Source organism: Castor canadensis, chromosome 7 (genome assembly GCF_047511655.1).
Source record: "Castor canadensis chromosome 7, mCasCan1.hap1v2, whole genome shotgun sequence".
NCBI classification, from domain to species: Eukaryota; Metazoa; Chordata; class Mammalia; order Rodentia; family Castoridae; genus Castor; species Castor canadensis.
The window spans coordinates 128505483-128528013 of record NC_133392.1 but is presented as its reverse complement, the minus strand read 5'-3'; the positions used below and the strand labels follow the sequence as shown (position 1 = coordinate 128528013).

Genomic DNA, 22531 nt, shown 5'->3' with positions numbered 1-22531 from the left:
TTTACAGGGAGGCAATGTTGGTATTGATTCTGAAGTAAGAGTTTACCAAGTGGTCTCTGATGTGATTTTGTATGTGTGTGGGGGGGAGAGAGGGGTATTGGAATTTGAATTCAGCCTCACACTTGGTAGGCAGGTGCTCTACCACTTAAGCCATGTCCCAGCCCTTTTTGTTTTAATTACTTTTCAGATAGGTTTTTTGCTGGTCTGGATTATGATCCTCCTATTTACACCTCCTGTGGGAAGTGGGATGATAAGCACGCACCACTAATCCCAGTTTATTGGTTGAGACAGGCTGACCACAAACTGATTTTTGCTCCTGAATAGCTGGGATTTCAGGTGTAAGCCACTGAAACTGGTTGGCCTGATATATGAACTCTTATTCATTGAAAACATTTTTAGAAGTCTGACTAGAATTAATAGTAGAAACACATATTAAGCCTCTGAAAAGAATAAAATTGACATAAGACTCCTCTAATTATTCAGTCATCTGCTCTAGTCTTCTCACTACCCCTAGTTATGGAAGATATCACTATAAACACAAATGGAGGCTTGTATCTGAACCTAGATTTGCAGAACCCAATTACAGAAACAATCCAAATTGTTAATCCCTTTTTTCCAAATGTAAAGTAATAAAAGAACCTATTTGACCTTGAAAAGAATCAGCAGCTACCACAGAACAGAGAAACAGTGAAAAGATATAAGCCCTTATTGATTAAAACTGAAAGTATTCTTCTTTGACTCAAAATGAATGATGTAATCATTTTAATAAAAATGTAAAATCTATTTAACACTAAACTGACAAGTAATTTTGCAATTTTATCATAATAATACTTAGTCCTGGCTACATACATGGGTATTTCAACTACAGCACTTAATACCACCATACCAAAGACACAAAGTAAAAGCCTTTTTCTACTTCTATTTTTCTATTTTTGGCAATATGGGTTTGAATTCAGGGCCTCGCCCTAATTAGCCAAGAACTCTACCACTTGAGCCAGGCCCCCAAAGGCTCTTGCACAGCATTCATAATTTAAAGATATGATCATTTTGCCCAACACTGATGGATCACACTTGTAATCCTACCTACTCAGGAGGCAGAGATCAGGAGGATTGCAGCTTGAGGCCAGACTGGACTAACAGTTTGTAAGACTCTATCTCAAAAATACCCAATACAAAACAGGGCTGGATCAAGCATTAGAGCACCTGCCTAGCAAGCCTGAGGCCCTGAGTTCAAACCCCAGTACTGCCAAAAAAAAAAAAAAAGTGGACATTTCAATTCCAACAAGCTATGTCTTAGAATTGGAATTCCAAGATTGGAATTCAACATTCACTTTGGCTTTATATAGTTCCCATGATATTTAATATTATTATGAAAAGAGAACCAGACCCTTAAGAGTCAAAAAGCCTTAAGAGTTCGGGTTCTGCCATTCATAGGTGGTATGACCTATGAATGTCAAGGGCCTGACATTTAAAACTCTCAGCATCTTCAGTTTTTAGAATGCTGCCTTGTGGTTAAGTTCAAAGATCTTAGAGCCAAACTGCAAAGTTGTGAATTCTAGTTCTCCCATTTATTAGCTATGTGAACTAGGGAAAGCTACATAACTTTTCTATGACTCGTTTTTTTTTTTCTCTTCATTTTGTAAGATGTGAGTAATTATAGCTTTTACTTCACTGAGTTGTTATTAAGATTAAATGAGGGCTCACTTGTCTAGCATGTGTGAGGCTCTAGGTACAATCTCCAGCACCACACACACAAAAAGAAAATTAGTCAGTTATACTATATAAAGCATACAAAGTAATGTCCACTCCATCATAAGCACTATGTAAGTGTTTGATATTATTGGACAAAGGCTAGATCATGGAAAGCTTTCTGTATCAACTAAGCCATGCTGTTTCATAATTCTAGTCTCTATCTTTTTTCCTTTTCTCTTTCAGGGAGTCTTGCTATGTCGCACAGGCTGTAGAAATTTGGCTACAGATAAGCACATACAACCACGTAATCCCAAGCTCTCAAGAGGTCACCATACTTGGTGCAGACACCTGATTATATAGCACACTACATCCTGGAACTCCTGGACTTGAGCAATCTTGCCTCATCATCCAAGTAGCTGGTACTGCAAGTGTGCCACCATGCCCAGCTGCCCGACAATTCTTGCTTCCTAGATTGCCTTTCTCCTGTGCCTAATAATCAGCTATTAAACTTGTAAGACTCAGCTCAAAATCATCTTGCTTCTGAGGCCATTCCTAATCATTCCCACACCTCTGGTACAAGGGACTCCTTCACCTAGGAGCTTCCACTGTTCCTTGTACAGATTTACATCAGCCTTTACAGGCTTCAATTGCATGCATGTGTTTAGATGTCTATTTAAGAGTCCTATTCTTAGCCAGGCACTGGTAGCTCACACCTTTAATCCTAGCTACTCAGGAGGCAGAGATCAGGAGGATCTCGGTTCAAGGCCAGTCCAGGCAAACAGTTCACGAGATCCTATCTCAAACAAACCCATCACTAAAAAGGGTTGGTGGAGTGGCTCGAGGTATAGGTCCTGATTTCAAACCTTGGTACAGAAAAAAAAAAAAGTCCTATTTTAAAAATCTACTCAAGAGTGAGTTCCTTGAAGGCGGGGACTGCGTGTTGTCATCACTGCGTTCCCGGTAAGATGCCAGGTGGAATGAGGATCTGTAAACCTCACAACAGCTCCGTGGGAGTCCTGTTCAGCCAGGTGCAGAAAAGCATTAAAACCCAGGTCGCTGGGATCCGAAGTTCCTGCCTTCAGTGAGTCTCCGGGTGGGAAAAAACCACCTAGGAAGGCATTTCAGACATGCCTCGGTCACAGCACTCACTACTCGCTCCAGCTGTAGACAGGCAGGACAGAGATTGCATGCAGCACAGCTGGTCCGTCATCCCACTGAGCACTGACCTAGGAGGTCGGGTGGGGGGCTTACTGTATTCCTTAATTTCATTGCCCTGCATCCAAACAACCAAAAGTAGGGTGAAGAAATAAAAGGGGAGCTGAGGTGGAGAGTTGAAGCACGGCGCTAAGGGGGTCTGGTCTCACTCGGTGTGACTTGGAGCAGAACCTTCCCTCCCCGAAACTCAGTTTCTCCATCTGTTGCACAAGGGGGATGGCTCGGATTCTCCTCAACCTGCCTTCTAGCTGGGACACCCGGCTCCGAGGCCGGGTCCAGCACCGAAGGGCTCTAGCTGGCGACTTTGGGGCTCAATACTCCTGTCTACCCCTTGGGGTTCACTTCGGCCCGGCTCAGCCCCCTCAAATGAAGGGGCATTTCCAGCACCCATGGCGCGGCTCACCCAGCTCAGCCAGCATGCGTACTGCAAGGCAAGACAGGAGCCGCGGCTTTACCTCAGCTCCTGGCTAGCCACAACCGCTCCTGACGCTCCCCACGCCGCCTCAGACTGACAATCCAATGGCGCAGGCGCGCGAAGGCCGAGCAGACCGATGGGAAGCGCAGAGCAGGAAGGAGCACCGAGCAATGGATGACACAGAGGAAGCGCGCACGGAGGAGGCGGGCCTGGGGGCGGGGCTAAGGCGGGCCGGAAGGGGCGGGTCCAGTGGTGACCAGGCGGCGTAAAAGCTTGTCTGGGCTTTTGTGGCGTACCATGGTGTGGGGGTTTTGCCCACGTGGGCTGCCCTTTTGTTCCTTTCTTCCGTTGGAGATTGTTCTTTGTCTCTCTCTGCTCAGCCTTTCTCTATCAGTAAAGTTTCTTTCCTGCCTATTACGCTGGTGCTCCAGCCTCTTATTCTGAGTATTCTGAGCGCAAGAACCCTCTAGTGTCTCCGTGGATTTCCCCGTGACAATAAAAATTGCTATAAGTTCGAAGTTTTTTTTTTTTTTTTAAGAACAATGGCCCTTCTCTCTGCCACACATCCCTGCAATTTCCTAATCTTTTAGAAACTTCTTTTTGTTCTTAAACTCTGAGTTGCTTTAGTTCCCTGCCAGTCAGAAGACAGTTTGATTTCTCTAATAAAAATAAAGGGAGTTTGAATTCATTGACTTCAATATTCATTGAACATCTAAATATATGATAAGCAATGTCTTAAGATGCTAGGCTTTGGGAATAACAGCAGTCAGTGAGAAAAACAGGACTTGTAATTTATCTCAGATTTTCAGCCAGAAGAAAAGGAGCTCAGCTCAGATCTTGCTAAAACAAACTGAAAACTTGATACTCATATCTATAAAACCATCCTGTTTTTTTCTTCTCCTTCATTTTACAATGCTGTGATGAGTTACTAAATTATTACTCATGGAGTGATTGATTCAGTCACAGGGGCCCTGAAACCTGACTACCTATTCCTCTCCTAAGCAAACAAAAGTCTTGGGAATTACAGCCTTTTTTTTTTTTTTTTTTTGATGCCAGGCACGCACTCTACACACTGAGCTATGCTCCCAGCCCCTGGAGCATGGTTTTGAGATAAGAACTAGTTCTAAAATAGGAACAGCAGTCAGCCTCATCTGTCATCCATTTTAAAAGTTCATGTTTAAACTCGCAAATGTTTTCAGGAAACTAGAGAGCTTTCTATTTTAGTGGAAGAAAGTAGTTGAGACCACTTCATATTCACTTTATTTTTGTTATCACTTTTTTTTGATGATACTGGGGCTCTGTCACTTGAACCACATCTCCAGCCATATACTTCTCCAGTCCTATACTCACTTGAAATTAATCCTTTAGGGCAGCAAAACATTTTAGTCTCTTAAAAATAATTGAGGACCCTAAAGAGATTTTGTTTTTATGGATTATATCTATTGCTATTTACCATACTAAAAATTTAAGCAGAATTAAAAAAAAATGTGTTAACTCATCTTAAAAATAAAACCATTACGTAAGAACTTTTGTTTTTATGGTGGGCCTTGCACATGTTAGGTAAATACCACTGTGCTGCATTCTGCTCGCCTCCACATTTTTTTGTTGTTTTGTTTTGAGACAAGGTCTTGTTAGGTAGCTCAGGATGGCCTAACAATGTACTCCTGCCTCTGCTACCCAAGTGCTGGGGTGACAGAGGCGCACCACCATGCCTGGCGGATAACAAATATTTTAATGAAAAAAAATGTAACTGTTCAAAAAACTTAGCAAGAAGAATGCTATTCCTTAACCTTTATTACAAATCTCTTTAATGTCTGGCTTAACAGAAAACAGCTGTATTCTCCCTTCAGTTGCAATACATTGTTTTGGTTGAATGATAAAGTGAAAATCTGACCTCACACAGATACATAGCTGGAACAGAGAGATTTTGATAGCCTTTTCAGGTAACTATAGATACTCTTCTTTGATACTACACCAAAACTCAGTAGATGGTAGCTTGATAAAGTTTAGTTGCCTGTAGAATCTGAAATTATATCAATTGGCATTTTATACTTGATTCTAATACTTGCACTTTGAATGGACATTTTACCCATGTGTGATTCTGTAACTTCATATATTGATCATTTGTAAAATATTGGGTCCCTTAGTTATACAAAGCTTCCCAAAGTTGGCTCATTTACACAATATAAAAAAATCACATTTGTTGATATCAGCATCAATGCCCTCAAAAAAGCCTTTGAATATTGGAAAGCTAGCCAGTTTATGATGAGAGACACGAGTTTTCTAAAATTTTAATACTATTATATATACTGTTACTGCTTTTCCTCGAAGTGACTGGTTCACTTCATTTTGAAAAATTGTTAGATATACTTTGTTATTTGTTCTGTCAAGCATTTGTAATGTTCTATGAAAAAAGCAGTTATTCCAACTGCAGCTTAAACAATTGCACAGAGCTTTTCTTGGAACTCACCATCAGATTTTTTTTGTGTGAACAAAAGTATTTAATCACACAGAATGTTAAAAAGACGTGTTCAAGGGCCAAGATTTCCTAAAATTACTACTATTTTTTCATCAAACATTTTTTTAAACTGGGGATTGAACCGAGGGCCTGTGCTTGCCAGGAAAGATTCTCTTAAGTGAAATGGACTTTGCTTTATTATTTAAATTTTTGTATTGTAAGTTTGTGGCAGTGAAGAATACAATGACTATTAATACAGGTTGGTGCTATTGCTTTGATTAATGCTAAATAATTACCCACCATTAGTTTTGCACTATCAGGAAAAGGCAAAAAAAAATCTTAATATTAGTATGAAACTACTTTTGACCCAAGATATCTCCTGAAAAGGGTCTTGGGGATTGTCATTAGTCCACGGAGGGTACTTGAAGAACTGTTGCCTTATGGGTTCTTTCCTCCTGGCTGCCACTGTTTCTAGTCCTTACTTACATTATGGCAGTCACCATAAAAGATGACAATTCTTTTCTTGTTTTTTTTCATGTCTTCTCTACCACATTGGGAACCCTTTGAAGAGAAAGCTATGTTTTACTTGCTCCTCTCTCCCCAGGACCTAGCACAGGACCTGGTGCATGCTAAGAGGATAATTTTGAATGAATTGGAATTTTCTCTTGACCTCCCACATGGTGGTGGAAAAATGGCTGAGAGTCCAGGTCACTGATGTCTCTTCTCTTGACATTTTCTTCTCAAGTCAACCATATTATTATTTGTCATACCTAACCCCATACTTATTGTTTATTAAGTATTTGATAAATGCTTATTAAATAAGGCTGTTTCTGATAATTTTTGTTTTCTGTGATTACTTCTCATTTTTCCCCCAAAGGGAGGGTGTGTGTGTGTGTGTGTGTGTGTGTATGTATGTGTACACAAGTGCACTATACACACTGAGCATCTGAAAGGGTATAGATTCAGAAGGGCAGACTCTGAACTGTGAGAGACAAAAGAAACCTTTCAAAAGTTTGGTCTCTACTCACATATATTATTCCCAGTCTGCTAGAAATCTCTCTTTGGGATTTTGCTGGACACATCATAGTATTCATCTATTTCATTTGGCTTGGACTTGTCAGTGGGGCAGGGAATTATTTTTTTTAAAGTGCTGAATAAAAGTTAAAAAGGAAAAAAAAATGAAACTCTACTTTGGCAGCCAATTGCAGGAACTAAAATACTTACATTTTATTTTTGTGCGTAAACCCAGTGATTGCCTAGAGATTAATAAGTTAGAGAGTAAATGATGCATCATTGTTTAATATAAAAAGCTCAGAAAGAATCGTCATTAATTAGGACTTCAATTTTTCTTTTCAAGCACTCAAAGAATTTTCATCATTGGTGGTTTTAAAGGATCTGGATATTCATGTCCAAACTGATGGGTCAAGTTTTAAAGTAAGTGACTTAATCAATTTAGTAATTTCCCCCTTAATTAAAAATGACAACTTTTTAGGTTGATTTTTCCCTTGTTTTTAAATTGAAAAGTATGGTTTTGGAGCCACAGCTTATTTATTCGTTCAATATTTATTCAGTGCCTATTATCAGTGCCTGCTTGGAATTATTTCCTTATTCCAGTCTCCCTTCCAAGGACAGTTTTAGACTCCTGCATAGATACATTTCTGAACAAAATAAATGTTTTAAAGGTTTTTCATGAATTAGTTTGTCACAACAACCCTACGAGGGAGGCACTGATTATTTTAAAAGAATGGAATCTGAGACACAGAAGGGTTGCCCATGGTCAACAGTATTGTGGTAAAACTAGGATATGATATGAACACAGGCAAATTGACTCCAAAGAATGTTCTCTGAACTAATTTATTAAAAAAATTTTTTTGGTGGTACTGGGGTTCGAACTGAGTCCTGCACTTGTTAGGCAAGTGGTCTACCACTTGAGCCACTCCCCTAGCCCTTTTTGCTTTATTTTTCAGATAGAGTCTTGTGTTTTTGCCCAAGCCAGCCTCAGACTGCAATCCTCTGTCTCTTATGTATCTGAGATCACAGGGGTAATCCTATCCTATCATCATTGATTTGAAATACTACCACACATGGGTTATTTGTTGACATGGGATCTTGCTAACCTTTTGCTGGGGCTGGCCTCCCAATCTCTACCTCCCTAGAAGCTGGGATTATAGATGTGAAGGCCACACCTGGCCTTCCTTTGTAGCTCTTACACAAATGTTTATGTGATTAATACACTGTATATCTTTCCTACTTAAGTTAAAATTCATGAGGCCAAGAATGATCACTGCTTTAGCCCCTATTTTTTCAATTATATCTAGTATGGTACTTGCCATATGTGTGTGTGCTCCATGCTTGTTTACTAAGTGGATGAATGAATAAATGAAAAGCAGACTACAGGCTATATAGTGTGAGTAAAAGAAGGATGGAAGATATGTGGCCAGAACCAGGCACAGAAAGGGACTACCTGCCATAGAGCACGCAGGCTAGGCCCTTCACTGAAAGACAGAGAAGAGGAAGGTGTTTCTTCCACCCAGAGTGTGCTGGGAAGAGAAGAGCAGAGCTGAGCAGACATTGTGGCCTCTTGAGTTCCTGTGGCTCATTGGGAGGTATGGGGGTGTGTCTCTCTCCTGTGGACCACCCAAGGCTCAGGGATGGGGGAGGAACTGCAGTGGAGTTTGGGTGTTAGTTCTCAGAGTTATGGGGAGATAGGTCTGGGAGTGGACACACTGTGTGGAGAGGGGCTGACACCACCACCAGTAAAAGAAGTTTCTTAGCTATGGTAGTGTCAGAACAAGCACTGGAGGACAACATAGGAAAGAAAAGCACTGTCTCTCTCTTTTTTTTTTTTTTTGGCAATACTGGAGTTTGAACTCAGAGCCTCAGACTGGTAGGCAGGCCCTCTACTACTTGAAGCCACTCCACCAGCCTTGAACTGTCTCACATTGTGCCCTGACTAGATAACCCAGAACCATGCTTGAGAGTGTGAGTGCCCCCTGGAGGGAGGGCTGTGTCCTTACAAGTTCTCTGCACCTAAGCTGTGTGGCAACTGGAGACCTGGGAGCTGACAGTGATGCTGACCTCTTCTGGCTGGCTTGTCAGCTGCCCCAAGGCTTTGTCTTCTATGATGTGACGTTCTTTCTTCTGCCCACTTGGTTCCAGAAGTGGACTTCCATGCTCTAAATCACCACAGCCATTCCAGAAGATGCCAGGCCAGGCTTTTGTCCTCCTTTCTGGGACCTTATTCCCTTGCAACGCCAGATGTAATGTTTGTCACTCAGAAGTCCCACCACTCCCATTAGGCACACATCTCTTTGCTACCAACAGGGCAGTAGCTACTAAAGGTTTTTCCAGGACACAGCAATCCTCTAGGTGCTCCATGAGCCTAGCAGGATGCCCAATAAACACAGACCTCAGGAGCTCAAAAAGACATTGTGAAAGAATGAATTTATCCATTTATTCACTTTTCCCATGTGCAAGACCTTCTTTTGAAGGAGTGTCACAGAGGCCCTCAAGGGAGGGAGGGCTGGGGTAATCCTAGTAGCAAGTTTAAAGTCTAGGTTTTATTTTACAGTAGGGTAAAGGGAAACTACTGAAGATTGTGGAGAGGACATAACTGTCCTTAACCTGTGCAAAATCTTGGGGGTGAAACTGTAGATGGGTTGTCTGGCAGGAGGCAATGCAGAAGTGATAATATAGAGTGGTGGTAAAGATTTCATGTTGAGTAGACGTAGGGTCTAAGGGGGAGGGGGTGGCACTTTGTCAGTTGAAATTGAGTTGGAGGAAGGACAAAGCTCACACCTCTGGTATGGAAGAAGAAGAGGAGAGCGGGTACTGTTGCTTCATTTTGGGATAGGTGACCAAGGAAGATGACCATTACTTCTCATCCATCCTCCTTGCTTGAGGAGGGTTGTATACCATCCTCCAATGTTTTTATAACTTTGAGCCATAGCTGAAGGAGAAAACAGGTGGAACTGAAAATGCAGTCAAAAGTCCATGGGGTGGGGAGCTGGATGGCCCCCTTCAAGTAGCTCAGGCCTGGCAGCTTGTGCTGGGTTCATGAAAGATTCCCTCTCACAGAGGCTAAATACCTTGGGAACCAAGTCCCAGCACGAGTAGGGCTTGTGAGTCTGTGGGTCTCACAACTGGCGTCAACTCACTGCCCCCACTCCAACGTCACATAAGAGCAGGGCGTGCTGCAGCTGTGGTTTTCTGAATATGTTAGCTCTGTTCAGGAACACAGACCCAAACTGGGCAGGGAAGGCAGGCGTGTTCATCTGGGTGAGGGCATGGGCATTCCCTCACTCCTCCCAGGGACTCATGTCAGTGTCAATGGCAACACAATTGTAGGCAGCATAGCGCAGCTTCTCCTCACAGACTTTGGCACTGTGGGGACAGGGGTTCAGTCAGGCCCCTCCACCATTCCCAAAGGCAAGGAGGCTCCAGTTTGTGCACTTCACTGCTCGAAGTACTCCCACACTGAGACTGCTACCCCCAGCTTGAGCCTAGGAAAACCCACCTGGCATAGTGTGGAAGGAAGAGGGTGCTGGAGCAGGTAGAAGACTCAGGCAGTGCATCTGTGGTCTCGTAACTGGGGGTGTTGAGGGCCACAGGTTAGGAAGACTTGTAGGGCAGGTGTGTTTATTGGGGCACCGTGGATCATCCCCTCTGCACTCGTACTCACCCCAGCTTGTCTGGATAGATATAGATCCGTGCTGGTAGGCGACTGCGGCCTGTCACAAAGCGAAGGAAGCGGCTTCGGTCCTCTGGGTGGAGGGGAAGGAGATCAGCTTGGGCAGTCATGGTGAGGGAGGTTCTACAATTTCTACCCTGCCTGTGTATCCCAAAAACCAAGTTAAAACGTCACCATTACTCTGACCTACTCCACTGACCATTGGTGAAATTGTTCAGTGCCTCCCAGAAATACTGCACCCGTGTATCAGATGGCTCGAAGTCCTCAAACCGAGCTGGAGGGGACAAGAATTCATTTTAGGTCTCACCCTGACTAATCCTTAAGACCCACCCCTTGCACTGCCCCACTGCCTGGAACTCACTGAGCTTGCGCAGAGCATCCACAGTGACCTCTGGGTCCCCACACACCTTCTTCTCTAACTCTTGCCAGGTCAGCAAGTCCAGCACAGCCTGAGGCACTACTTTCAGCAGACCTGCCTGCATGGCTGCCACCTGGTGAGGAAGGAAATGGTCAAGCTGGGAAAGAGGGTATCTCTCGCAGCTTACACTGGGGACATCTCCAACCCACTGATCAGTAGGAATGCGGAGCATAGCTATGGTGAGGGCCAGAGTTCTTAGCATTAGTACTGGTGGCCTATCAGTTTGGGCTCTGGCTGTTAGGGGTTGAAGCTTAGGAAGGTCCAAAGCTCTTTGTTCTACTGGCCTATGGCTACTACCTGCTCCTTGCTCTCTTCTAGCCGTGCCTTCTGCACTAGTTGGATGAAACGAGAACGGTCCTCATATCCCACTACGATGCCCGTGCCCCCAGGAATCAGCTCCACCACTTTCTGGTCACTCAGTACAGTGGTGAATGTCAGCTCCTTCCCAAACTTGAACTCGAATGTGTCCTTGTCCATTCCTTCCATCACTTCCAGGAGCTTTACCTGGGAGTTGGGGAAAGGTAGGGAGGTCATCTTTCCACTGGAAGACACTGAGCAGCCTGCAAGGTAGTTTCTAGGCAGGCAGTGGGCAGTGAGCGGCCTGGTACAGGGCTGTGGAAGAATCAAGATAACACCTAACCAGCCTTGGAGGCCAGGGAATGTGCCCCGCAGGAAATGACATCTGGGCTGAGATTCAAATGATGGCTGGGACTTGGTTGGGCCCTGAGAGAACTCAGGAAAGACATCTGAACAAACTGAAAGCAAAAGGCCTGAGGAATGTTTGTCTGGAGCCCGAATGTGAACAAGGTAGCTAGAAATGTGGGAGTCATGTAAGGTGTTTACAGAGTTTGCACTGTTCTAAGCCCAGGGCAAAGCAATCAAAGGATTTAAATGAGGAGAATAAAATAAATTACTCTGGCAGATCAGATGGGCAAGGATAGATACTAGCTTTTGCAATAAATGGTTAGGACAGAAAGAAAGGTAGCCTGAACCAGGAAGGGTAGTAGTGAGATGGGAGAAGTAGTAAGAGGGAGATCTGACAGAATGTGGGGAATGAGGAAGAAAGGAGGAGTGAAAGATGATGCTGAAGGCTTTGGCGTGGGGAGGGGTGAATGGTAGTTCTGAGCAGTGAGCCCTAGGGGGCAGTAGATTGGGGAGATGAAGAGTGTGCTGAGTCTGAGCTTTATGAGTGCCATCTTGAGGCCAATGTCCAGATCACAGATACATAAAAGGCCCCAGGCTTAGGAGAGGCTGCAGCTGGAGGTCAGGATTTTAGAGATTCCCAGAACAGAGGTAGTAGTTAAAACCATGGGAGTAGAAGGGACTGGAGAGGGAGCATGTGTATGGTAGCAGAAGGTGATGCAGGAAAGCCCTGGGGAGAGGAGACACTAATTCCAGGCTCTACTCACCAGCACAGAGTCCACAGCTGGGAAATCTTTGCTCCAGCTCACCTCCTCACCAGAGAGCTGCTTCCACACGAATCCAGGCAGAGCCAGAACCTGTGTGAGAAATACTCACCTGAGCTGTCCAGGTTTTCTGGGTCTTCCTTGCAGGGGCCAGGGCTGATCTAATATGGATGCAGACCACGCTACTCACCAGGAACTCCTTACCCCGAAGGGCAGCCCCCATCAGCTGTCCAATCCACTCATACTTGGCAAAGTCTCGGCAGGAGGGATTAGGTACATACACGTCCCGGGCCTCACCTGTGCCGTTGCCCTGCCCCAGAGACAGAGCTGTCAGCACAGCATGTGGTAGACTTTCCTTTCCTTTTCCAAAGGAAAAAGACCCCAAAGACCCAAAAAATCTTCCATTATGGACCCCACATGAACCCTCTGAATATACAAAGGCTCATCCTCTCCCTGTCTGTCCAAAGGCTGCCCTGGGCAACTCAGTTCCTTCTCAGCCCCTTCTCTAGCTCAGTCTGGTATCTGGGAGGTTTGCAGAGACAGAATAGCTGAAAAGCGGTGGTGGTGGTGAAATTACCTGGTTGGCTGTGCGCACAAAGAAGGGCAGAGGCACAGGGGTGTCGGCTGAGCTAGGGCACAGCTCTTCTGACATGTCTGCCAGGCTGTCCCGGAAACCACCCCCTGAAATGACAGATCCCCTTAGCTGGGCACACAAGAGTCCAGCCCCCATAGTGGGTAATAAACAGGTTCCCTATCTTCATTAGATGGTGATCCCAGAAGTCTCTAGTGTTCTAATAGGGCAACAAACAGGACCTGTGTCATTCTCCCTCAAGGCCTCACCTTGGTCAATGATGCCTTCTGCAATGAATTTACATTCCCACCACTGGTCATAGCGCATGGGCCACCTGTAAGTAGGTGGATCTCTGTTATCATGCTGGGTCAGGTCTCAGGTTGATTCATCAGCCCAGAGACCATCCAGGAAAAAAGCTGAGTGGTAATGGTGAGGGGTACCAGGAGCAGTGTGTGGGCATTTCTGTGCCCCAAATAAGTCCCTTACCCTCATGCCTTACCTGTAGTCCAGGGGCTTTTCATACTTGTCAGAAGGCTTGAGACCTTCATAAACCTGGGAGAATGGAGAAAAAGGAGGGAGTTGTAGGGAAGTCTGTGTCAAGACCTGGCCCTATTCTTACCCAAAGAACTTGCTCAGGGCTCTCTTCACCCAGCACCCTAGGGTCTTTTACTGACCCTTCCCCAGTCTAACCCAGATGGTCCAGACCTGGGTGAATACTGCATTCTTGCAGACAGGGTCCCGAGAGGGGCAGGCACGATGTTCCATGGCGAGGCGTCGGTTGATGTACAGGCGAGGCATGAAGCTAGGTTTACTGCTCTCTGAGTCACGCAGACACTGGGACACCAGGCTGGGCCGCTGGCGTGATAGCAGTAGGAACTGTTTCACTTGCTGGTGATGAGAGATGGCCAGAGCAGGATCAGTGGGCAGTTAGTTTCTGCCCAGGCACTGGACCCTGTACTCAGTTCCACCATTTCAGTCCAAGATTAGATCATTCCCTGTCCTTGCTTCCAGTCCTTTCCTTAGTCCAACCACCAGGGAGAGCTTTATTAAACAAACAAAAATCTAACATTGTCATTATTTTACAACCTTTCCCTTGCTCTACTGATCTGAGACAAAGTTCCTACTTCACACAGATTGGTTCTCAGGGTCCTTGGCTACCAGATCCTGCTTCTTGCCCACCCCTCTTCATCACCATGTCATACTCACATCTACCTGCACACTTTTCTCAAGTTATGTGGAGCTGCTAATAGTGCCTAGGGTGCACCTTTCAAGCAAGCTACTCTGCCCATGCTGTCATTGCTTCTCCCCCTGCCCTTGTATCTTCCTCACACTCATCTGGAGCCCCCAAACACTAAGTTTTAACCATTTGTGTCTGGATTTCTTCCTGGTTCCCAAAACCAGTAAAGGTCCAGCCCTAGAATAGGCCTTAGGAACTTTCTACTGACGAATGAAAAATAGATGAACAGGAAGGGAAAGTCCACTGCACAGACCAGCACTATGTAGGCCAGCCTCACCTTAATCTCACTGAAGGTGCCCAGAGTGTGGTCCCATGCAGGTACCAGGTGGTGCAGGACACTGTCTAGGATCTTGATGAATCTGGGGTAGTAGGTAAAGATAACTGCAGCTAATGAGTTTGGCATGAATGCAAGACCCTTAGCTCCCCAACACACTGGGACAGAAGGCAGGGGCTGCTCCGATCCTTGAAACAGAACAGCTACAAGGCTCAGGGACAGGGGGAAGTGAGAGGCTTGCAGGCCCAGAAATATAGCCACCTCTGCAGGAGGACAGCTCTGCGGTATAGTACTTCTGGGTCAGTGCCTTCCAAGCGTGGATATCGCACCAGACTGGCCGGCTGGAACAGGTCTGCATTTAACCCTAGTTCCCGCTGTCTTGATGACTTGATCTTGACCCCTCGAAGACGAACATCAATTCCGTCATCTAGGGGAAGGAGTCAGAGTGAGATTGATTACTGCACACGCTGCCTTCTTGGTTCTCAGACCTGGCTTCTTCATCTTCTTCTTTTTTTTTCCCCCCAATATCCAGGATTGAATCCAAGGGCTGGTGCTTGCCGGGCAAATGCTCTACCACTTCAGCTATACCCCGGCCCCAGAACTGGGTTCTTAATACTCAGACTTTTGTCACTCTTAGCCCCTAGAAACTTGAGACCTTTAGGATTCCATTCTGTCACCTGATTCTGATATTTATATATTCTTTACTGGTTCCTCTGACCACCTCTATAATGTTGGGATGCCTGTAGATTCCAACTCAGTTCCTCTTCCAGGTAAGCCCAATCACCTCTATGGCTTTAAGGCTAGCTTATTTCTGGTACCTTCCACATGGTTCAGGCCCCACACTTCAAATCCTGGAGTTAGTTCACCTATCAATTTCACCCTACCTCCAAGCCCATTCTCTTCTCTCCACACTCATTGTCACCTTGTCCCCATCTATACCTTAGGGCTCCCTTTCTCTTTTTAAAGCCTTAAGCCCACCTCTGCACTCCACAATTCGGATCTCGATGATTGGGAGGTGAACTGTCATGTCCTCCAAGACACAGACATCCCCGATCAGAGTCCTGCGGAGATAGGTGTGAGGCACTTCTGATATCCTCTTGCCTCAGGCCTTGAGGGATTGCTGGGGTTCCACTCAAATTTAGGCATCCAAGCTGGGCCTGGCCCCATTGCTAAGCTCATGCCCTACCTCCCACCCCAGGCCAGCTTGCTCACTCGTCAATGCTCACGTCACTCAGCTTCTTAAGGTTGTCCCCTTCGCCCCCATAGACCACTACTCGCTTAGGCATAAAGTTGTCATCCGTGGTATCCACTGTGAGTAACAGCTTCCTGAAGGGTCAGAGTATGCACCTGGGTGAGTCTCTGCACCCACAGGCACATGGCTCCCTCATCTTGTCCTGACCAAAGTCTACTCACTTGACAATGGTACCCTTCTTCATGGTAAGCCGTACCCAGTGCTGGCACTGAGACCCATCACTCTCCCAGTAGGTATCTGCATTGCTGTCTGTCAGGCAGGACACATTGAACTCCTCCTAGGGAGGAACAGAGAGGTGGAGTAAGAGGTTACTCTCACTTCTGTACTGGGTACTTGCTTTGGGATAAGGAGTTCAAGAGAGAATAGCAGAGTTGGGCTGAAAGAGCAACTGATACAGGTTGGACATGGGAGTGGAGTAGGAGGATGCCTAGGGGTTCCTATAGGACTTCCAAGTTGCGGAGCTGGACTGAGTGTGGCCTGTGGGGGCTCTGGTTTGGCCCTGGTTTGGAGGTGGGAGTTCTGGATCTAGCCTTGAGGGGTGTGACTACATCTTGCCTGGCTGTGGGGGGGTAGGGAGTCCCAACACCCACCGTGTAGGAAGAAACGTCTATGCTGTCCACATACTGCTTCACACTACCCAGATTCTCATCCTCCTTGCCCAGGTGGTCATACAAGAAGTGGATCAGGTCCTCGTCGCACTCGTAGGTCCATGTTGGGGGCACATAGCTAAGTAACCCGAAGCCCTTAATTAGGTTGGGCCCAGACTCGGACCTTCCTCCTCCCCATCCCATGCCAGCTCACTCACAGTAGCCTTTGTACAGCTTCTGTGTATGCCTCCGCTGGCTGAGGCCTGGATCCCAGGCGGTGAGAATATGTCAGGTCCACCACCTGTTCCCATCTGTGGACACAAAGTGAGAGGTGATGGGGAGGCATCAGATGGCACCACCATACCACCTCCTGGAACCTTCTCCTGAGTTTTAGTTCCATGGCGCCAAAAGCCTACCCCAGCCCTCTTTGGGTCCTATCCCTTGCAGCTCTTAACCCTATTTCCACAACTGGGCTGTGCTGGTTGTGTTAAAAACTTTTCATGCTCGACTGTCCGACAGCAAGCCCCTCTCCTTCGGTTGCAGGACCTGAGCACCGGTCGGTAGTCCACGCCAAAGAGCTGCTGCTGCCGCTGGAGGTGGTCAGGGGTGTCGATGGGTACGAGGCGAGCCCCACCCTCCGCTGGGCGGCACACCAGAAGCCAGCCTTCATCTAGCCCGCAGTCACCCAGGTGTTCTGCCAGCTGCTCCTGCAGGGACGCGCCAGAAGAGGACAGCTATCAAGGAACGGCCCAGCTGCTGGCCCTGCCCAGCCCAGCCCAGATCAAAGGCCAGCTCAGTTATGGGACAGGGAAAGGGAACAGTCAGGGACTTTCCTGGTACCGGGTTTTTTTGAGGGGTCCCAGGCAGGCTAGAAGCGCACCTTGGTCAGCTTCACCCAGAGCCCATGGCCGTTGCACAGCTCCTCGCCGGTAGTGCGCACGCAAGCGCCGCGCCGGAGCTCGATGCTGTCACGGGCGGCGCGTAGGGGCCCGGAGCCGGTACCCGGGGCCGGGCCAGCGGCACCCACACGCAGTCCCAGGCCCTCTGCCTCCCACACCGGCAGCAGCACGCGCGACGGTCCCGCTGGGTCCTTGTAAAGCTTGTAGAGCACCTCACGCGGCACGAAAGCTAGCGCTGCGGGCAGCGGCCGCCCGGAGCGGAGACTCCGTGCTGCCTCCGCCAGGAAGCGCACGCGGCCCAGCAGTTGCCGCGGGGACTCCAGCGCCGCACCCGGGCCAGGACCCGCCATGGCGAAGTAGCTGTGGGGCGATTTAGGGCAATCCCGCCGGGGAGCAGCAGCCGCGACCACAAGCTGAGCTTCCCACCACGCCCTGCCCCGCCTTCAGCCAACCTTCGTCGTAGGTTCTGGACTAAGCGCACACTCGCTTCTGCCGAGCTGTCCAGTGTACTCTGATAATCACCTACATCACTTACCCACCCCCCAACCAGACCCAAGATTAGTGGTTTCTACTTGATCAGTCTCTCTCTCTCTATTCCCATTACTACTATTTTTTTGTTTTGTGTTGAGACTGGGCCTCGCTCTGTAGCCCAGGCTGGCCTTGAACTTGCTATATAGTCCAGGCTGGTTTCAGCCTCCGAAATGCTTGGATTACAGACGTGCACCACCATTCCCTGCTACTCTCATTTTCTCTTCACTGCTACTTACTCTCGTTCAAACCACCATTCCATTTAGCCTAGTCCTCTGCAACACAGCCTCTTTTTTTTCCTGAGTCTGGACTGTTTTTGCCTCCCTGCTCCCAATGAGTCATAGTCATGTTACAACTACAGAAATCTTCTAAAATCAGAATCTGCTGGACTCCTTATCATACTAAGGGCTGTTTGACTAAAATGTTTGAGAGAATGACCACTTGTCTGAGGAACCTTGAGGCACTCCAGTTTAATACTGGTTGTTACTCCTAATCCCAGGACACCGATAATCATTATTCACTTTAATGTGATTGTGGATTTCTATTTTCCCCATCAGACTGTCTTCTACGTACCTACTATAGTTCCCGGTACTTAGTAGGTAATATGATATGCAGTATAACAATTTCAGTTCTCTGTATAGCCTGCCTGCATCATCTGCTGTATGACTGCTGGATAAGATTGTTAAAAATCGCAGACAGTGGGAGTGAGAGTGAGAATTAGGCAAAGTCTTCGGGATTCCCAGGCTATCAGAGAGAACAAATTTTTCGTCACTTTGACATGTAGTTATAGCGAAGTTATTTCTTTTTGGGTGTTTGTTATTGCGTCGCAACAGTGGACTTTACGGTGAAAAATAGTCGGGGTCCTACTGGCAGCAGCGAGGGCAGCCCCAGAGCTGTCATTGGGGTCTGGTCACATGGCTTCCAACATGGCGACGTCCTTGGTTTACTCCAGGAAGGGGCGGAGTCTGGACCGGGGGCTGGCTCAGTTTCAGGATAAAGTGGTGACAACTCGCAGTTGCATTTTACCATGGAGGCGGACGGGTTCGGGTGAGTTTACTGCTGCACGTGGTGTGGCTAGCGGGTTTCTGATGTCTTCCAACTTAGGAATCTGTCCCCATACCCCCGTTTTCCTGGAGATCTCCCAGTAAGAGTCCCAGTCGTTGGGATTCCCTATCATCCACCCATGGATTCCTGAGACCTTCATTCCAGGAGCTGTCTTGTTGGACTGCGTCCTCCAGACATTCTTTCAGGGGGTGCCCCAGAACTTCTAGTTAGCAGCTCTATTCTAGGACTGTCAATTCTGATATCTCTTTGACTATCTCCCATCCTGGGAGATGTCCCAGCCTCGGACCAGCCCACTAGGGACCCCGTTTCTGAGGTTCGCTAGTCTCCCTATCCCCCAAACTATCTTTACTCGGCTTTCATCCCCTTCCCTTCCCCCTGAGTCCCTCCAGTTCGAGCTTGGGAAAGTTGGGGTATGTGTCGGGAAGAGGCCCCAGTGCCGGCCCTTCTAGAGACTTGTGCACCACCTGATAGGGTGGTGGAATGGGTGGAGGAGAGCCCTAGCTTGGGAGCCGATCTGGAGGAGGCAGATAGCGGCGCCAGACTGAATCCGCCTTAAGATCCCGCGCCTACCCCAACCCCCCGCCTAGCAAATTGACACCTATCCTTACCCCTATCCGCACCTGATCGCCAGACACCAGAGTTTTCCGGAGCTGAAAAATGATACGTTCCTGCGGGCAGCTTGGGGAGAAGAAACGGACTACACCCCCGTTTGGTGCATGCGTCAGGCAGGCCGCTACTTACCAGGTAAGAGTCTGGGCCCAGAAGTCTAGTAACTATGGAGAGTGAAAAATTTTCTAAGGGCAGGCGAGGGGCCTAGAGGGCCTCAAGGTTGAACTCTGTCTTTCATCCCCTGTCTGCAGAGTTTAGGGAAACCAGGGCTGCCCAGGACTTTTTCAGCACCTGTCGCTCTCCTGAGGCATGCTGTGAACTGACTCTGCAGGTGAGAGGTCCACACAAGAGGGAGGGATTTATTTCCTCAGTCTGCCATCTAGCAACCTGTTTCCTATTTCTGACAGCCACTGCGTCGCTTCCCTCTGGATGCTGCCATCATCTTTTCCGACATCCTTGTTGTACCCCAGGTACCCACTCAAATCTGACCCTGGAACGTATTTAAAAAAAAAAAAAATAGGAAAGGATGCTTTAGAAATCCCATCAGTCCTGCCAAGGTCCAAGATAAGCTCTCAATTTAACTGAACAGAGGGGGTAAAAGTAAGACTGAAAGAGATGGAATCTGGCTGAGTTTTGGTTCCCTTTTCCTCTGGCATGTGGTTGAACATAACCTTTCCTCCTGGAGGTTGGGGACTCAGCTATTTTATCCCCTTCCAGGCACTGGGCCTGGAGGTGACCATGGTACCCGGCAAAGGACCCAGCTTCCCAGAACCATTAAGAGAAGAGCGGGACCTAGAGCGTCTACGAGATCCAGCAGTAGTGGCCTCTGAGCTGGGCTATGTGTTCCAGGCTATTACCCTTACCCGACAACGTCTGGCTGGGCGTGTGCCACTGATTGGCTTTGCTGGTGCTCCGGTAATGTGGGACAGGGCACAGACTGGGGTATGAAGAGATCACTCTGGCAGGTCTGATGTAGACAAGGGAAGGAATTATCAGTCTGGCTTCTGCAATCTCTGTATCCTTCTGCTGCAGTGGACCCTGATGACATACATGGTTGAGGGTGGCAGCTCAAGCACCATGGCTCAGGCCAAGCGCTGGCTCTACCAAAGACCTCAGGCCAGTCATCAGCTGCTTCATATCCTCACTGATGCTCTGGTCCCATATCTAGTAGGACAAGTGGCTGCTGGTGCCCAGGTGAGTCTTGAAGGAAAAATAGCATGGGGCTTGTACTATAATGACCAGAAGCAGTAGTCTTCTAAACTAGAGAGTAGGAGTCTTAGCTTGGCCTCCAAAGATCTGGCTGGAGGAGCCAAGCCCACCCTGACAGTGGTAGGGGGTCTCGATGTTCTGAGTATTTTAAGACCAAAGTTAGTTCTGGGATATGAAAAAGGCAAAACTTTTTTTTTTTTTGGTGGTACTGGGGTTTGAACTCAGGGCCTCATGTTTGCTAGGCAGGCGCTCTACCACTTGAGCTACTGTGCCAACCTGAAAAGGCATAACTTTTTGTTTGGAAATGGATTTATAGACTCAGGCAGTATCAGGGCTCAAGGTCACTTGGGGAAAACTGAGGCACTTTCTGTGGGGGAGGAAGGCTGAAGTACTTCCTCTTTGTGTGTTATGTATTTTTCTCTACTGTCCCCTAACTGTAGGCTTTGCAGCTCTTTGAGTCTCATGCTGGGCATCTTGGCCCACAGCTCTTCAACAAGTTTGCATTGCCCTACATTTGTGATGTGGCCAAGCGAGTGAAAGCTGGACTGAGGGAGGCAGGCCTGGCACAAGTGCCCATGGTGAGGAATGGGATAAATTGTGTGAAGGTGGGTCTGTAGTGCTTTCAGGGTAAGTCCTGCATGGACTGAAGTGACCACTGGGGGGCAGCAGAAGAGCAGCCAACAAATGTTAGTGGGCATAGAAAGACCCTATGTAGTCTCAGAGATGTACTCTTTCCTCCAGATAATCTTTGCTAAGGATGGGCATTTTGCCCTGGAGGAGTTAGCCCAGGCTGGCTACGAGGTGGTTGGGATTGATTGGACAGTGACTCCAAAGAAGGCCCGGTGAGTGGAGAGGTTGGCCCTAGAGGCCAAGGTAGAGGGGGTACAGCTACCAAATATGCAGTCAACAGAATATGGCACTGACTCTACTTGCAGGGAGCGTGTGGGGAAGACTGTGACCTTGCAGGGCAACCTGGACCCCTGTGCCCTGTATGCCTCTGAGGTAACAACTGGGGCCTTTATGTGTGCATTTTTATTATGACTATTTTCCCCTCCCCTTTACTCTACATACACAATGAAAAGTTCTAGGAAGGCAGGACTTTTTGTTGTTATTCATTTGTGTTTTCTTAGTGCCCGGCCCATGTGAAGCATCTGAAAAATCTTGTTGAATTCATGATTAAATAACACTGTGTAGGTGACTGGAGATGTGTCTCAAGGGGTAGGGTGCCTGCTTTTTAAGCATGAAGTGTTGAGTTCAAACCCAGTCTCACCCTCCTCTCCCCCACCGAAAAAAAAAAAAAAAACACTGTGTAGAAGCACACCTGTATATGTGTGTGTCACTATTACGTATAGGGAGGACAAAGGCTTGCTGAGCTCCCATATACAGAATGCCCTGTTGGTCCCCCAGGAGGAGATTGGGCGACTGGTGCAGCAGATGCTGGATGACTTTGGGCCACAACGCTACATTGCCAACCTAGGCCATGGGCTTTACCCTGACATGGACCCAGAACATGTAGGGGCCTTTGTGGATGCTGTGCATAGACATTCACGTCTACTTCGACAAAACTAAGCATTTGCCTTTCCCTTCAAGTACCAATAACACAGAAGATTGTTTCCAGGAAAATAAAAGTTCCAGAATTAAGTCTAGTATGTGGTTTTGTTTGTGAAAGATTTGTGTCCTTGCTGGGTGCTGGTGACTCATGCCTGTAATCCTACCTATTCAGGAGGCAGAGATCAGGAGGATCGTGGTTTGAAACCAGACAGGGCAAACAGTTTTGCGAGACCCTATCTTGAAAAGAACCCATTAAAAAAAAAGAAAAAAAAAAAGGGCTGGTAGAGTGGCTCAAGGTATAGGCCCTGAGTTCAAGCCCCAGTACAGCAAAAAAAAAAAAAAAAAAAAAATTGTGTCCTAATCCTCATTCCTTTTTAAACCTGTGCTCATTCCTGAGGCCGCCTCTGTTTCCTCTTCTACAAGTCTTGGGGCTCAGGTATCAATGAACGTGTACT

At 47.2% G+C, this 22531-nt stretch overlaps 3 protein-coding genes across 8 annotated transcripts in view; 1 reads left to right on the top strand and 2 right to left on the bottom strand.

The window, feature by feature from the left end:
- Positions 1-3516, bottom strand: part of Eif2b3 (eukaryotic translation initiation factor 2B subunit gamma) — a 115430-nt gene extending 111914 nt beyond the window's left edge. The window contains exon 1 of one of the 2 annotated variants that reach the window (XM_020183327.2): positions 3363-3516. The gene's annotated coding sequence lies outside the window, so the exon portion shown is untranslated. Of the gene's footprint in view, positions 1-3310 lie in introns of both variants that reach the window. The other variant, XM_020183326.2, reaches the window with a different exon arrangement.
- Positions 3517-9220: 5704 nt separating this feature from the next.
- On the bottom strand, positions 9221-17582 carry Hectd3 (HECT domain E3 ubiquitin protein ligase 3). Of its 2 annotated transcripts, none has more exons than XM_074080291.1 (21): positions 17096-17582; positions 16762-16922; positions 16434-16526; positions 16219-16354; positions 15790-15905; positions 15589-15702; positions 15355-15437; positions 14638-14803; positions 14380-14461; positions 13571-13753; positions 13365-13417; positions 13135-13199; positions 12872-12975; positions 12485-12604; positions 12298-12387; positions 11186-11392; positions 10832-10961; positions 10661-10744; positions 10462-10543; positions 10297-10368; positions 9221-10163 (listed from the first exon to the last, which is right to left on the bottom strand). In XM_074080291.1, exons 1-21 carry the CDS (start codon positions 17462-17464, stop codon positions 10079-10081), a joined length of 2595 nt encoding a protein of 864 aa, XP_073936392.1. In that variant the 5' UTR covers positions 17465-17582; the 3' UTR covers positions 9221-10078. The 2 variants fall into 2 exon arrangements, with proteins under 2 accessions (XP_073936392.1, XP_020038912.1); XM_020183323.2 differs by having other exon boundaries at positions 10670-10744; positions 17096-17578.
- A 994-nt stretch (positions 17583-18576) lies between these two features.
- Urod (uroporphyrinogen decarboxylase) lies at positions 18577-22171 on the top strand. Of its 4 annotated transcripts, XM_074080292.1 has the most exons (10): positions 18577-18689; positions 19339-19451; positions 19568-19647; positions 19724-19786; positions 20034-20231; positions 20349-20510; positions 20966-21103; positions 21267-21367; positions 21461-21527; positions 21933-22171. In XM_074080292.1, the coding sequence occupies exons 1-10, from the start codon at positions 18670-18672 to the stop codon at positions 22092-22094; spliced, it is 1104 nt and encodes a 367-aa protein (XP_073936393.1). In that variant the 5' UTR covers positions 18577-18669; the 3' UTR covers positions 22095-22171. The 4 variants fall into 4 exon arrangements, with proteins under 4 accessions (XP_073936393.1, XP_073936394.1, XP_073936395.1 ...); XM_074080293.1 differs by lacking the exon at positions 19724-19786; XM_074080294.1 differs by lacking the exon at positions 21461-21527.
- The last annotated feature ends 360 nt before the right edge of the window (positions 22172-22531 follow it).

What these genes read in the sequence shown, in the direction of transcription:
- Hectd3 (XM_074080291.1), bottom strand. Translation starts at nt 17,464, where the DNA reads ATGGCGGGTCCTGGCCCGGGTGCGGCGCTGGAGTCCCCGCGGCAACTG. An exon ending in TAGACGTTTCTTCCTACACG is followed by an intron (nt 15,906 to 16,218) that starts GTGGGTGTTGGG and finishes GTTCCTCCCTAG; the next exon opens with GAGGAGTTCAATGTGTCCTG. An exon ending in CAGCTGTGGACTCTGTGCTG is followed by an intron (nt 11,393 to 12,297) that starts GTGAGTAGAGCC and finishes CCCAACTCCCAG; the next exon opens with GTAAAGCTCCTGGAAGTGAT.
- Urod (XM_074080292.1), top strand. Translation starts at nt 18,670, where the DNA reads ATGGAGGCGGACGGGTTCGG. An exon ending in GGCAGGCCGCTACTTACCAG is followed by an intron (nt 19,452 to 19,567) that starts GTAAGAGTCTGG and finishes CCCTGTCTGCAG; the next exon opens with AGTTTAGGGAAACCAGGGCT. An exon ending in ACATCCTTGTTGTACCCCAG is followed by an intron (nt 19,787 to 20,033) that starts GTACCCACTCAA and finishes ATCCCCTTCCAG; the next exon opens with GCACTGGGCCTGGAGGTGAC.